This window comes from Narcine bancroftii, chromosome 4, assembly GCF_036971445.1.
Source record: "Narcine bancroftii isolate sNarBan1 chromosome 4, sNarBan1.hap1, whole genome shotgun sequence".
Classification (NCBI taxonomy): Eukaryota; Metazoa; Chordata; class Chondrichthyes; order Torpediniformes; family Narcinidae; genus Narcine; species Narcine bancroftii.
In genome coordinates this window covers 124277073-124289742 of record NC_091472.1, presented here as the reverse complement: position 1 = coordinate 124289742, position 12670 = coordinate 124277073, and the positions used below count along the sequence as shown (strand labels likewise).

The 12670-nt window shown below is 42.8% G+C and overlaps 1 protein-coding gene across 1 annotated transcript in view; it reads right to left on the bottom strand.

The window, feature by feature from the left end:
• Positions 1-12670, bottom strand: part of foxn4 (forkhead box N4) — a 32642-nt gene that overhangs the window by 5316 nt on the left and 14656 nt on the right. The window contains exons 3-6 of the mRNA XM_069930422.1: positions 10490-10656; positions 8721-8848; positions 3785-3895; positions 959-1086 (exon numbers count right to left, since the gene is read on the bottom strand). Coding sequence (XP_069786523.1) covers positions 959-1086; positions 3785-3895; positions 8721-8848; positions 10490-10656 — 534 coding nt within the window. The remainder of the gene's footprint in view (positions 1-958; positions 1087-3784; positions 3896-8720; positions 8849-10489; positions 10657-12670) is intronic.

Genomic DNA, 12670 nt, shown 5'->3' with positions numbered 1-12670 from the left:
CCGCCAGCATCTAAACTTGATTTTGAAAAAAAATACACTGTGAAAATCCTCCACTCTGCTAATTTCAATGGATTAGCCTTGCTGGTACAAATAGGGAGCAGTGTGGGCTGAACTCCAACAGCTGACTCCAGCAAAGCTAAAATATGAAGTCTGCTCTCTGGCTCCTGTAATGCTGAAACTCACCCAATTCCCTCATCCATTATTATACATCGCCTTCCCAAGATCGTGTTATATGGCGAGCTCTCCACTGGCCACCGTGACAGAGGTGCACCAAAGAAGAGGTACAAGGACTGCCTAAAGAAATCTCTTGGTGCCTGCCACATTGACCATCGCCAGTGGGCTGATATCGCCTCAAACCGTGCATCTTGGCGCCTCACAGTTCAGCGGGCAGCAACCTCCTTTGAAGAAGACCGCAGAGCCCACCTCACTGACAAAAGGCAAAGGAGGAAAAACCGAACACCCAACCCCAACCCACCAATTTTCCCCTGCAACCGTGTCTGCCTGTCCCGCATCGGACTTGTCAGCCACAATCGTGACGTGGATTTTTACCCTCTCCATAAATCTTCATCCGCAAAGCCAAGCCAAAGATATGTGAGTAATTCAGACTTTATACTTTCAATTAAAGACCAAATTTATTTTGAAACCAACCTTCTGAAAAATGGGTGCAGGAAAGAAAAGTCTTACACAAGCACTGAGCATTGCCAGACATAAAGCTCCCCTAAATCCCAGTGCCATTTAATTCTATTCACACCCCTTCCCCAACACATCTTCATTCAGCAGTTAAAATGGGATGGAAGGGCTGAAGATTCTGTAGTTGGAAACATCACACTTGATTACATCATCATAAAACAGTTACAAATTGTAAGGTAGCTTGTATTTTTGCAAATCTTGAGTGATCTTATCTGTAGATGTTGATATCCCATAAGCTCACCTGGGGCTCAGTTGGGTCATTACGTACCTGTAAGAGTAGATGGGTTTAGGATAGGTCTTGGGTTGAAGATCCTGATCGTTATGTGGAGCAAGGCGCGGCTGCACGTACTGAGACTGTGCATGGTATGAAGAGTTGTAAATATTGCCAGAGGAGCACTGAAAATTGAGAGAACACAGTGAAAATACAACTAAAAATATCAAAAGAATGATGATTAAATATCAATCTCGAGACTGACTGGGGTAGATATTGGAAATATAAATATTGGGGAAGAGCAGCAGGTTTGTTTCCCTAATAGCTTAATGGTCACCATCATGGTTAAGATCTTTTTTATAAAACCTTTAATCTGTATTCCCGGTCATCAATTTGAGACAGTATAAAAATAGAAAATGCTAGAACTATTCAGCAGGCCAGGCTGCATCAGAGGTAAGAAAAGGAGTGGATGTTTCAGGCCAAAGACCCTTCATTAGAACTGGAAAGGTGAGAAAAGGAGCCCATCGAACTGCAAGGAGGATGGAGAAAGGGACTATCACTGATTGGTCACCTCTGTTTTACCCGAAGCTTTACCTCATCAGAGATATACCCTCCCACCCCACCCTCTGTCTCCCTTTGTCTACTTCCCAGTTCTGATGAAGGGGCTTCAACTTGAAAGGAGAGTTATTTTTCTTCTTCCCTTGAATGTGGACTGACCAATAGATCACTTACAATATTTTTTTTCTTATACCTACTCAGATTGATACACCAGGGAAACATTGATCAAGTAATTTTCATCTAAATGTAATTAACTATTAGTAATAGTGACCATGGGTTACAAGGTGACAACTGTTATCCTTACCCATTTGTAACATTAGGGTTACAAATCTAACCCAAATCTGATGCAGCTAAACCTCATCTGGTGTATGTCACACCAGATGCACACAATGACATTAGCTCTTCACCTCCCTGGTCGATAGCCTAACAATGCACACAGATCAAGTGGCTTCAGAGACAACAATAAATTCTGGCCTGGCAAAAAAAAAGCACACTTCAAAACATAGAGGTTGTAGATTAATTGGGGTATTTGGCAGCACGGGTTTGTGGGCCGGAAAGGCCAGTTACTGTGCTGTTTGTCTAAATTTTAAATTTTAAAATGTAAGAATTAAAAACATTTGTTATAGTTTCTGCATTTGAAGGGGAAAACAGCTAAACAGGATGCAGATGGAAGACCTTTTTCAAGACTTCTTTTAAACTACTCCCAAATATTAGTTATCAAAAAGTTTTTAAAAAGGGAAATCTACTGAAAACAAACAGGATAAAATTTGATGTTAAACAGAGGTTTTTAATTCTATTCCTTTTACTGCCTAGTCTAAATGGTAATTTTTCACCTCTGCAGATGCGGTTTCAGACCATGTTTATTTCAAACATCCAAGTCTCATGGAGCATTGCATGTTGTATAAAATAATCACCCTCTCACTTAGCTCCACACGGTATCGCTACTCATTGCATGACATCAACCTTATAAAAATGAATTATTGCGAGCTGGCATGAAGTAATGTTTCCAAAGCACAGAGTTGGGATCTGACACACCTCAACAGCTAAGGAATCATGCTTCCCTTTCAGGCCACAGGAGGGCAAAACGTTCCAACTCAAATCAGAGGTCAACTTCAACCACAAGATCACATTTGGTTTGGAAGGACAGAACTCTTACAAAGCTGCTGTTTACTTTCAACATGACCACAGTTGGCGGCACTGCCGGAACCACTGTCATGCCAACGCTGCCACAGACCTGTGGGGAGCGGAGATGCAGTGCTTCTATGGGAACCAACAGCCCAGTAGACTGCCGTCGGCTCCACATGGGCTTTGAACAGCCCATTGTAGCAGCCGACGGGGTATTTTACATTTGAAATCTCACGACTCCGGGTCTGCACCCAAGATGGCAGCATCTATTAATTGGCAACAGCTATAAGGGGCTCCAATCTGCCAGCAAGCCTGTAAGAGGTGCTAAGGCTATTCCTACAGGTGACAAATCTGTCTGCCTTGCAGCAGGCAAAAAGAAATTTCATGTAATAGGAACCTGTTTTATTACTATGACCATAAATTGAATCTTAAAATTTGGTGGAAAGGACTGGTCCACAATGGGGTTTTTTTTTTGTTGCATGTCACAAAATAAATTTGACTTTTGTAAACCAAAATCCTCCATCTGTGAGAAACACAAAAACTGCTGGAATCTTGAGTAAGCAGTGAGATGCTGGAGGACCTCAACAGGTCAGACAACATTTCAGGTCAGGAGCTTTTATCAAGAATAAAGTAGGAAGGAGTGTCATTAAGGGGGAAATAAAAAGGAGAGAAGCTGGGGGGAGGCGAAGAGGTGATTGGGCATCAGACATGGTGGAAGAGGTGATGTGAGAGACCACTGGGAGAGGATGAAAAAGTCAGAGCTCAAAGTAAGAACAGCAGTAGGCAAAGAAGAGGTGGAAACAGTGGAACCACATGGAGGTCGGGTTGCCTACAATTAAAAAAAAAAAATCAGGGTTAATACCATTGGGTTTAGGGCTTTCCTGATAGAAATATTGTTCCTCAAGTTTATATTTAGCCTCATCCTGGCAAATGGAGAGAACAGACCTGTCTGTGGGAGTGGTGAGGAGAAATGAAATGGTTGGCACCCGGGAGTTCTAGCTCAGACCTACAGACAGCGCAGGTATTCAGTCATGAGGTCAACTAGCCTGTCTTTGATCTCGCTGATGTAGAGGAGGCCACAATCTTTTTTTCCTTCTTCCTCAGCAAAAAAATGTAGGCTAGATTAATTGCAGGCCCAAAGTAACAATTCTTGAAAGATCGCAAAGTTTGTATAAGTGGCAACAATTAATGGTGCCATACCTGATGACCAGATTGGGAAAGGCTGTACAGTTGCTGAGAGTGGGGTTGGTAGAGAGATTGCTGTGATTGAAACCCAGATGGATGCTGCCCTGTCACAGAGTACTGGGAAATCTAAGCAGGAACAGAAAAAAAAGTTTGCATTAATTTCATTCATTTCCATCTTTAACAACTTATGAAACACCCATACTTCAGCCTCGGTTTTGTTAAATAACATCATCCTCAAATCCACTCCAGTTTACGCTACGAGAAAGGATGAAAATTAGATTGATGAGCAGATTTGGTTAATTGATTTCTTTATAGCTTTTTAAAAAAATAAGTGTCATGGTTAGTGAATGAGATGAGGCAGAATGGATTTATTCAGAGAGATAGCATTGTAAAGTAAGTAACAGGAAATAGGAACGGAGAGTGTAACTTGGTGCTATAAACAAACTCTAGGTCAAGCAATACCCCTAGACATGGAGGGGTGGTTGATGTTTTGGGTCAAGATCCTGCATCAGGATAACTAGTACAAATAAGTTCTTAACCTTGTTTTACAGAAAATGAGGTATTCGTTGAGGGGATGCCCAAATCCAATTCACCTATTCTGTTTAAGTTTTTGGTCCAATTATTTTTAGAATCCTTCGACCACAGTGGTAGCATTTATCAATGGTTACATAGCCATTGAGTGAATGAAGGCTCTCTGTTCCATCCTTCTGGCCAGTATACATCACCCACACATCTCCGCATTAAAATGCATTGTTTCTGCTTCTTGGATGGGCTAATGTACAGTGCCCTCCGTGATATTTGGGAGAGCATTGCTTTTCTTTATTTACTGCTGTACTCCAGTTTTAAATTAATAATCATACAATTCACCTGATTAGAGTGCACATTCCTGATTTTACTCAAGGATAATTGTATACATTTTGGATTGACCATGTCGCTATTACAGCACTTTTTAAAAAAATTTAGTCCCCTCATTCCAGGGCACCATATTTGGGACATTTGGGTCTACTAAAGTAGTCAGGTTTAGTACTTTTTTTGCATGCAATGACTACTTCAAGACATTCATAGACATCAAGAGCTGAGCACATTCTCTGATGATGCACTGCCAAACCTCTACTGTAGCCATCTTCAGCTCCTGGCCAGTTTAGGATATTATAATCCTTGGTGGAGAGCTCGATTCTACACCTTAGGATTTTGTCATTCTCGACCTTACCCCGCAATTTGGTGTTGAACATAGAAGCCATGGCCCGTTGGTCCACTAGCAGGGTAAATCTTTTCCCGGCCAGGTAATGATGCCAATGGCGTACTGCCTCAATGATCACCTGTATCTCCTTCTCCACAGAAGATTGCCATGTCTCAGGACTGTGAAGGGTGCAGGGAAGAAAATGCCACTGGCCTGCCTTCCTGGTTGAGAATGGCAGCCAGTGGGAAGTTTGAGGCATCACCTTCCACCTGGAATGGGGTGGATTCATCCACGGGATGCATCATGGCTTTGGCAATGTCTCCTTTGACCTGGGCGAATGCAGCCCAGGCTTTTGCCAATAAGGGAAGGTTGTGGATCTTACCAGGGTTAGTCTTTAATCGGCATAGTTGGGCACCCATTGGGTGTAGTAGGAAAAGAACCCCAGGCACTTTTTAGCACCTTGAGGTTGTGTGGGATTGAGAGTTCCATGAGGGCATGCATGAGGTCAGGATCATGGGCAATGTCACCATGTGCCACGATGCATCAAGGAAGGTCATGCAAGTGATGCTAAACACACACTTGTCCTGACTGGAAGTCAAATTGAGGGACTTAGCAGTGTGGAGGAATTTTGCAAGGTTTGCGTCATGGTCCTACTGGTCATGGCCACAGATAGTGACATTGTCTAGGTAGGGGAATGTGGCCATCAGTTTGTGTTTGTCTACCATCTGATCCATTTCCCTTTGGAACACGGAGACGCCATTAGTGACTCCGAAGGGTACCGGAGGAAGTGGAAGAACCTGCCATCAGCTATGAACGCAGTATACTGGCAGTCCCCTGGGCAAAGGGGAAGTTGGTGACTTTAGATCAATAGTGGAGAACACCCTGTACTGGGTGATCTTGTTGACCAGGTTGGCAATCCGGGGGAGGGGTTAAATGTCCAGCTGTGTGAAGCGGTTGATCATCTGGCTGTAGTCAATCACCATACGGGGTTTACTTCCGCCCCTGACCACCACAACTTGGGCTCTTCCCAGGCTGGAACTGTGGGCTATGACCCCCTCCACCAGGAGTCGCTGCACCTCAGACTTTATAAATATTCTGTCCTCAGCGCTATAGTGCCTGCTCTTTTTTGCAATGGGCGTACAGTCTGGCGTCAGGTTCTCAAATAATGAGATGGGGTTATGTGGAGGGTGGAGAGACCGCAGGTGGGGTGGGGGGTGGAGTGGGGTCCATAAGTTGAGGGTTGTATATCATTATGGGCTGTTGTGGTCCTCTGAATGCCATCGTCACACTCCTAAACTGGCTTTGGAAAGTCGAGGCCCAGGAGGATCGGTGAACAGAGCTGTGGCATCACAAGCAAATGAAAGTTATCATAGGGTTTTTCCCCCACTGTTAACAATGCAGTTAACCACGAATCTCAGCAGATTGGTCCTTTGCAGCTATTGAGATCATGCCGCCCATTGGTCTGACAGAAAAAGAGTTTGTTGGCTGTGCTCCCACCATCAAACAGGCAGTTATTTTCCCGTTTACCTCAATCATCGAGTGGGTGAGGGCTGCTTTGGTTCAGTATGACAGATGCCAGAACTGGATTGTGGTTGCTGTTGGAGTGGGAGGCCCGATCAGTAAGATGGTGGCCCCCCCCCATGTTGACCACATGGTCTTACCGAGCAAGGAGGAGGAAGAAAGTGGAAGCGACGTTGTCCTGGAGGAGGGAGAAAGCAGACTTGACGTCGTCCAGGAAGGCAGAAGTGACATCCAGTAAGATGGCAACTCCTGGGTTACGCACATGGTCGAGCCGTTTGGGACCAGTAGTGGTGTAGGGGCTGATGGCCCACCCCAGGGGGTGCACGCGGCATGCTCGATTGGGAGGGTTTGGACTTAAACGATGATAATGTCCTCTCTTCCTGCATCCCATGCAGGTGGCTTCCTTCACCAGACAGAGTCATCAGGGGTGTTTCAGCTGGCCGCAGAAGTAACACTTCAGGCAGGGACGGGGCCTCCTTACACGGAGACAGTCTATGGCACCGAATCCCAAAATGGTGGCGCCCATGGCCCGCATGTGGAGGGCCAATTTTTACCGGCAGTGATCAACTCAGTGTTGCATTGGGCTGCATCATGTGTCTTAGCAAGTTGGAGGGCTCTCTTCTGAGGCCTCCTCAAGCAGTCGCTGAAAATGTAGTCGGAACTCACCCCAGACACACAGGCATCCAGAATCAACTCCTCCACATACTGGTCTACAGAGGCCAGGGTTGAAATATTGCCTCTATAGTCTCTCCCCAGGTTGTTCAGGATTCAAAAGAACTCATCCATGGACTCACCAGCAGCTGCTTCCTCAAAGCAAGGAGGTATCGTGAATAAACTTCATTCACCCAGGGTCGGTAGAGGTTGTGGAGTTCAGTCATTGCAGCTGGGAAGGTTGTGCAGCTTCTGATCACCTGGTATGCTCGGCAGTCGATTCTCACTCGCAGGACCTTGAGCCTCTTCTCATCCGAGTCCACAAGATCCACTGCGACTTCCAGAAAGTTCGAGAAGCACTCAATCCACTGCTCGTACTGTTCAGCAGCTCCAGGTGTCTATGGATCGATGTCTAGTCTGTCGGGTAGCAGCAGTTTGTCCATTCCGTGTGGAAATTAAAGTGCATTAAATTGAAGGACTAGGGAGGAAGGTCGACCTTTATGGCCGGGTCACAGCGGGGGGGGGGGGGGGGGGGGGGGGGTGTTACTGGAGATTGAGTCATCAGTCTCAATGGGCCAGCAACCCATACACAGTCATACATACATATCACATGGTCAATCCAAAATGTATACAAATAACCTTTAATAAAATCTATCTGAAATGTGTATTTTAATCACATTTGATTGCAAATTTAAAACTGTGGAGCACATGCAAATAAAGTTCAAAAAAATGTCTTTGTCCCAAGTACTGTATGTCTTTCTGCAGTTGACCAGTAAATCACTGCAAACTTCATTGGCAAATTTGAAACTTTATGCTGAATTCCAATATTGAAGTCATTTGTATATATCCAAACCAAAAATAAAGTAGTCCTCCTACTAATTCTAAGGAAAGGTCTCTTGTCTGGTATCCTCTATTGTGAAAATACTCTGCTTTCTATCCCTGAGCAATACCAAGCTGATATTGACACTCCTTTTCATGGGTTTCATTTTCATTAACCAACCATTTGTGTTACTTTTATCAGGTGCTTTCATAAAATCCCCATCCATAGATGCTTCATCAAAAAACTTAATTGGGTTTGACAGACACAAACTTCATTTCAGAAAATCCATGCCAGTTCTTACTTAATTAGTATAATCCTTTACAAATGCTCATTGTTTTACCTTGATTTTTGCTGAAGGTTTACCCACTACTGATGCTAAGCCTGCTGTTACTAGGAATATCCTTGTACCTTTTCTTGAACAAGGGTGACATATTGCCATTCCCCAATCTGTTGGTTCCTGCCCCAGACCCGGAAAAGATCCAGCAAGCTGTTTGGTTGCCTATACCTCCCCTCTTCCCTTGTCAACTCGAATACAAGCTACCTGGACCAGCTGATAGCTACTCTGAGCCAAGCCAACCTTTTGAATACATCCTGTACTGAACTTTCACCAGGCTATTTGCTCTATCATTTCCTCTTGCATTTATGTTTTATCAGCATCCTCTTCCTGAATAAAATCTAATACAAAATTCTCATAAGAATGCTATTGATCTCTGCACATTAAAAAAAAATCAGTGCTCAATAATCATTGCATATCAATTTGAATGTTACTGGGAACTCACATTTTGTCCACGAGTAGTCAAAGTATTCATTCCCATAATGCCATGTGGTATGGACGCCTGCACCTGGATCATGGTTCCTTGTACTGAAGTTGGAGTTAGGTTGTTGGACATGTCATGGAGTACCAAACCTAAGCAAATGCAATTAAGGTAAGGAACAAGCAGCAGTACTCCACCAGACTGACACAGGAACTAGTGAACTACAAGAACAATCCATATTGATGTAATCACAGACTTGAATTTAAAATGTCTCCTTTGTACTCCTTCCGTGTTTCATTCAGTTGAAATACTGCTAACACTTTAGTCACCAAATGTTTTATCAGTGGCCAGGAATAGGAAGAAGGGGACTCCATCTCCTTCCATTGCTACTGCAACCTTTGCCTAATGATTATCCATTGCAGAAACTTTCTTGATTCAACATCAAACCCTTGAGTTCATATATGCCAGTGGTATGATCAGGTAGGCAGGGCAGTAATAAGAATGTAGGAATGAACACTAAAAAATCAAAACTTTTTATAGCCATCTCTGTATTTCTATTTTATTCAAGTTTTAAGAAAATACAGAATATAGGACTCAATTAATATAATAACTATAATACATTGAATATAAAATCATTCACAAGGTCCAAAAAAAAAATAAAAAGGAGAGTCCCTCTTCACCAAGCGCCCTCTCCCCAGATTCAAAAGAAAAGGGGACAGACAGCAGGGAATAAAGGGAGAGAAAAAGAAAAATCAAAAGGAGCAACATTTCAGAGTCATTTAAAAGTATTAAATTTTTAATAAGGAATATACTAACTGAAAAATATCAAAATAAATTATACAATCTGGGCATTTAAGTCATCCAAATAAGGTTTCCAAATTTTGATGAACATACTATATCTATTCCTAAGATTATAAGTGATCCTCTCAAGGGGATACAACATTGCACTTCCACGTTCCAACGATCAACGTGAAGTAGGGAATCGGATTTCCATGTTACTGCTATATATTTCCTGGCTATTGACAATGCAATTTTAATAAATTTAGATTTACTTCTGGAGACATTAAGTTTTATAACTGCCAAATTCCCCAGAAGAAACAATTTCAGGTCAAGAGGGAAGTTCACCTCCACAATTTTTGTCAACATTTCCCCCAATTCTATCCAAAAGGGTCTTAATATATATATTTTTTTTTAAAAAAGTAATCTGTGCTGAGCAAACATGGAACAATGTGAAGCAGCAGGAGTACGCATCCCAATCTCAACTCGAGCAACAAGGAGGGATGCTCAGCTTTTACTTTCTTCACCAGAAAGGCAGAACAATAAGGGTTGTAGCCAGAGCAAGGTGTGGCCTGGAACCAGCCTGGAAACAGAATGATGAGCGTCTCCATTGGCTGATCCCCTGGGTTCAGGGGATCAAACAAGTTGAAAGGACGGAGATGTTCAATATAAATAGAATATTAAATAGACTTCTCAAATAAAAGCTATGAACACCATTGCCATTCTCCTCGTTAACAATCCATTTCCAATCTAATGAGAGTGGAAATTCTAAACTTTCCTTCTGCAAACCAGAGAGTCTGCTTAAGTCCTTAACAGATAAGACTTGGGATCAAGTCTAAAGCCATTCTGCTTTCTAAAGGATTCTGTGATTCGAAGGCTTGGTACTGCACTAGGTAACTCACATCAGCTGACTAAAGTGCTTTTCTGTAACTTTTCCCAATGCATTCTGAAGCTACAACCACTAGAAATAATCACTGTCCTACACATCCACAGTTGATGTGCTGCTTTAGTTGTACCTGTTTGTGTTGTCAGAGTTGGATTCTGGCTGCTCAGGTTAAAGTCCATCCGACCTGTGGCCATCTGTTGTAAGCGGGGGACATCAACAGATGTCAGCCAAGACAGGGACTGCAGGTCACTTGGGAGGTCATCCTCACTCAGCTGGGAAGGGTCTGGGGTCAAGAGGCTGGAAGCAAAGAAATGTGATTTTGAATAAGGCTACAAGCTGCCTTTCACTTCCCATGTCAATGCATTGCATCTCATTTAACAAAAAAGGCTGGGGTGTGGTGGTTTGCCAACGGATTCTAGGGACTCTCAAATTTCGCTTTAAGTCAACAGTCAGATACGTTAAAATACAAGTCACACCTGAGAGACTGCTCAACCATAAAATAGTCTAAATTAACATCCCTGCATGCATTCGCCACTACTCTGATACCACTTTACTCCTTAATGTTTGAGGACATCGCTGGGGATTCTTTGGAACACATTCTCGACTTGGTCCTTTCTGTTCTTTTGGAAACCCTTTCATTAAACCAATTCTCATTGATGGTGTGTGCCAACATCATCTTCGAACTGCTCTTCAATAACGTACTGTACTTGGAGAGTGGACACCACCCATAGGGAACACCTTGGATAACATGCATCCTGGTGCCATGTTATGGCCATTTGTCTCTTCAAAACGACAAGCAAATGTCATTCTGAGCTGTGGCAAGGAGCATGTACCAGCTTAACTTGATGGGATAATGGAAAAATCCTGAAATTATGTTCCTTTGTCCCTTCTCTCCAGGGGAAAGGTTACTGGCTTCCTCCCAATCTGTTCTCCAAAAGATGTGATTGTAATAGCATAGCAAGACCCAGAGAACAGAATGTCTTGACATTGCTGATGTGGTGCCACCCCCAAACATCAGGAGGTGCTGAGTTCACTACAAACTTGCCGATATTCAATTCCCTTCACACGAGAACATAAGAAAAGGGAGCAGGAGTAACCTAGGCCATCTGGCCCATCGAGCCTGCTCCTCCATGCAATAATCATGGTGGTTCTGACTATGAACTCAGCTCCACTTTACCTGCCTTTCCCCCCCCATAACTCTTGTGCCCTCTAGTTCCAATCTCACTTACCAGTGGAAACAATTTTCCCACTTCTATCTTAATAATTCTATGTATCTATGAGATCTCCTCTGATTCTTCTGAATTCCAGCGAGTCTAGTCCCAGGTGATTAAATCTCTCATAGGCTAACCCTTTCATCTCTGGACTCTCATTGGACAGAACACTGCAGCAAAGGGACTACAACTGTTAAAAGGCTATTATCCATGGTTTCTGGTACATTTGATAACTAAGTTCACTCGATTCCAAAACGTCCTTCCCTCCACCACTGCCATCCAAAACATCTCTGCCTCTTCCCCTATAATGCTTCTTAAAACTTTGGCCAAATCTTCTGATATTGCTTTGTGTGATTTGGTGTGAATCTTGCTTGAGAACAATCTGTTAAGTGTTTTGGGATATTTTTGTTGAAAGAAGAAATGCGAAATGCCATGTATCCCTGCATTACAGTAGTTTGCATAAACAGAAATTTGCCCCTATGGAATTCACAAAAATCACAGCAAAGAATTTGAAATACTGAATAAAAACCACTCTTATGGAACTTGTGTTGGAAAAAAAAATTAAATAAATATAAAGTGTGAAAGAAACAACAAATTTTGAACATTTTTCCCAAATGTTTGTTTTATGGAAAAATCACGATGCAAACAGATTTTTAGGAGTACACCACCTCTGGAACTTGGTGGTGTGTTGTATATCTTGCATTTAATGGACTCACATAATATCTTGATTCATTAGTGTGGAAAAACTCCATCTATTGACATCATACTCAAAAGTATATTGAACATATTTGTATTTCCACTATGGAAATGTCACCCAAGGGAAACCATTCCAAACTTCCTTCAGATACCAGGCCTGGAGGAAGTGTATGAGTGAAGATTTCCATCGACTTTGTGGGCAACCTGGAAGGTGGGGGGGGTGGGGGTTGTGGGTTAGGGAAGTAACAAACCTAACTGAATGTTACTTTTCTCAATCTTCTGGACTCCTAGTGTCAGGTCTCAGACATTGGATAATTAAACTAAGGAAGGCAAAGGGAGGAAATAAAAAGTTACAAGTGGCAGTCTGTGTGTCTTTACATCCAGAGAAAGAAAGCAGTTTGAAT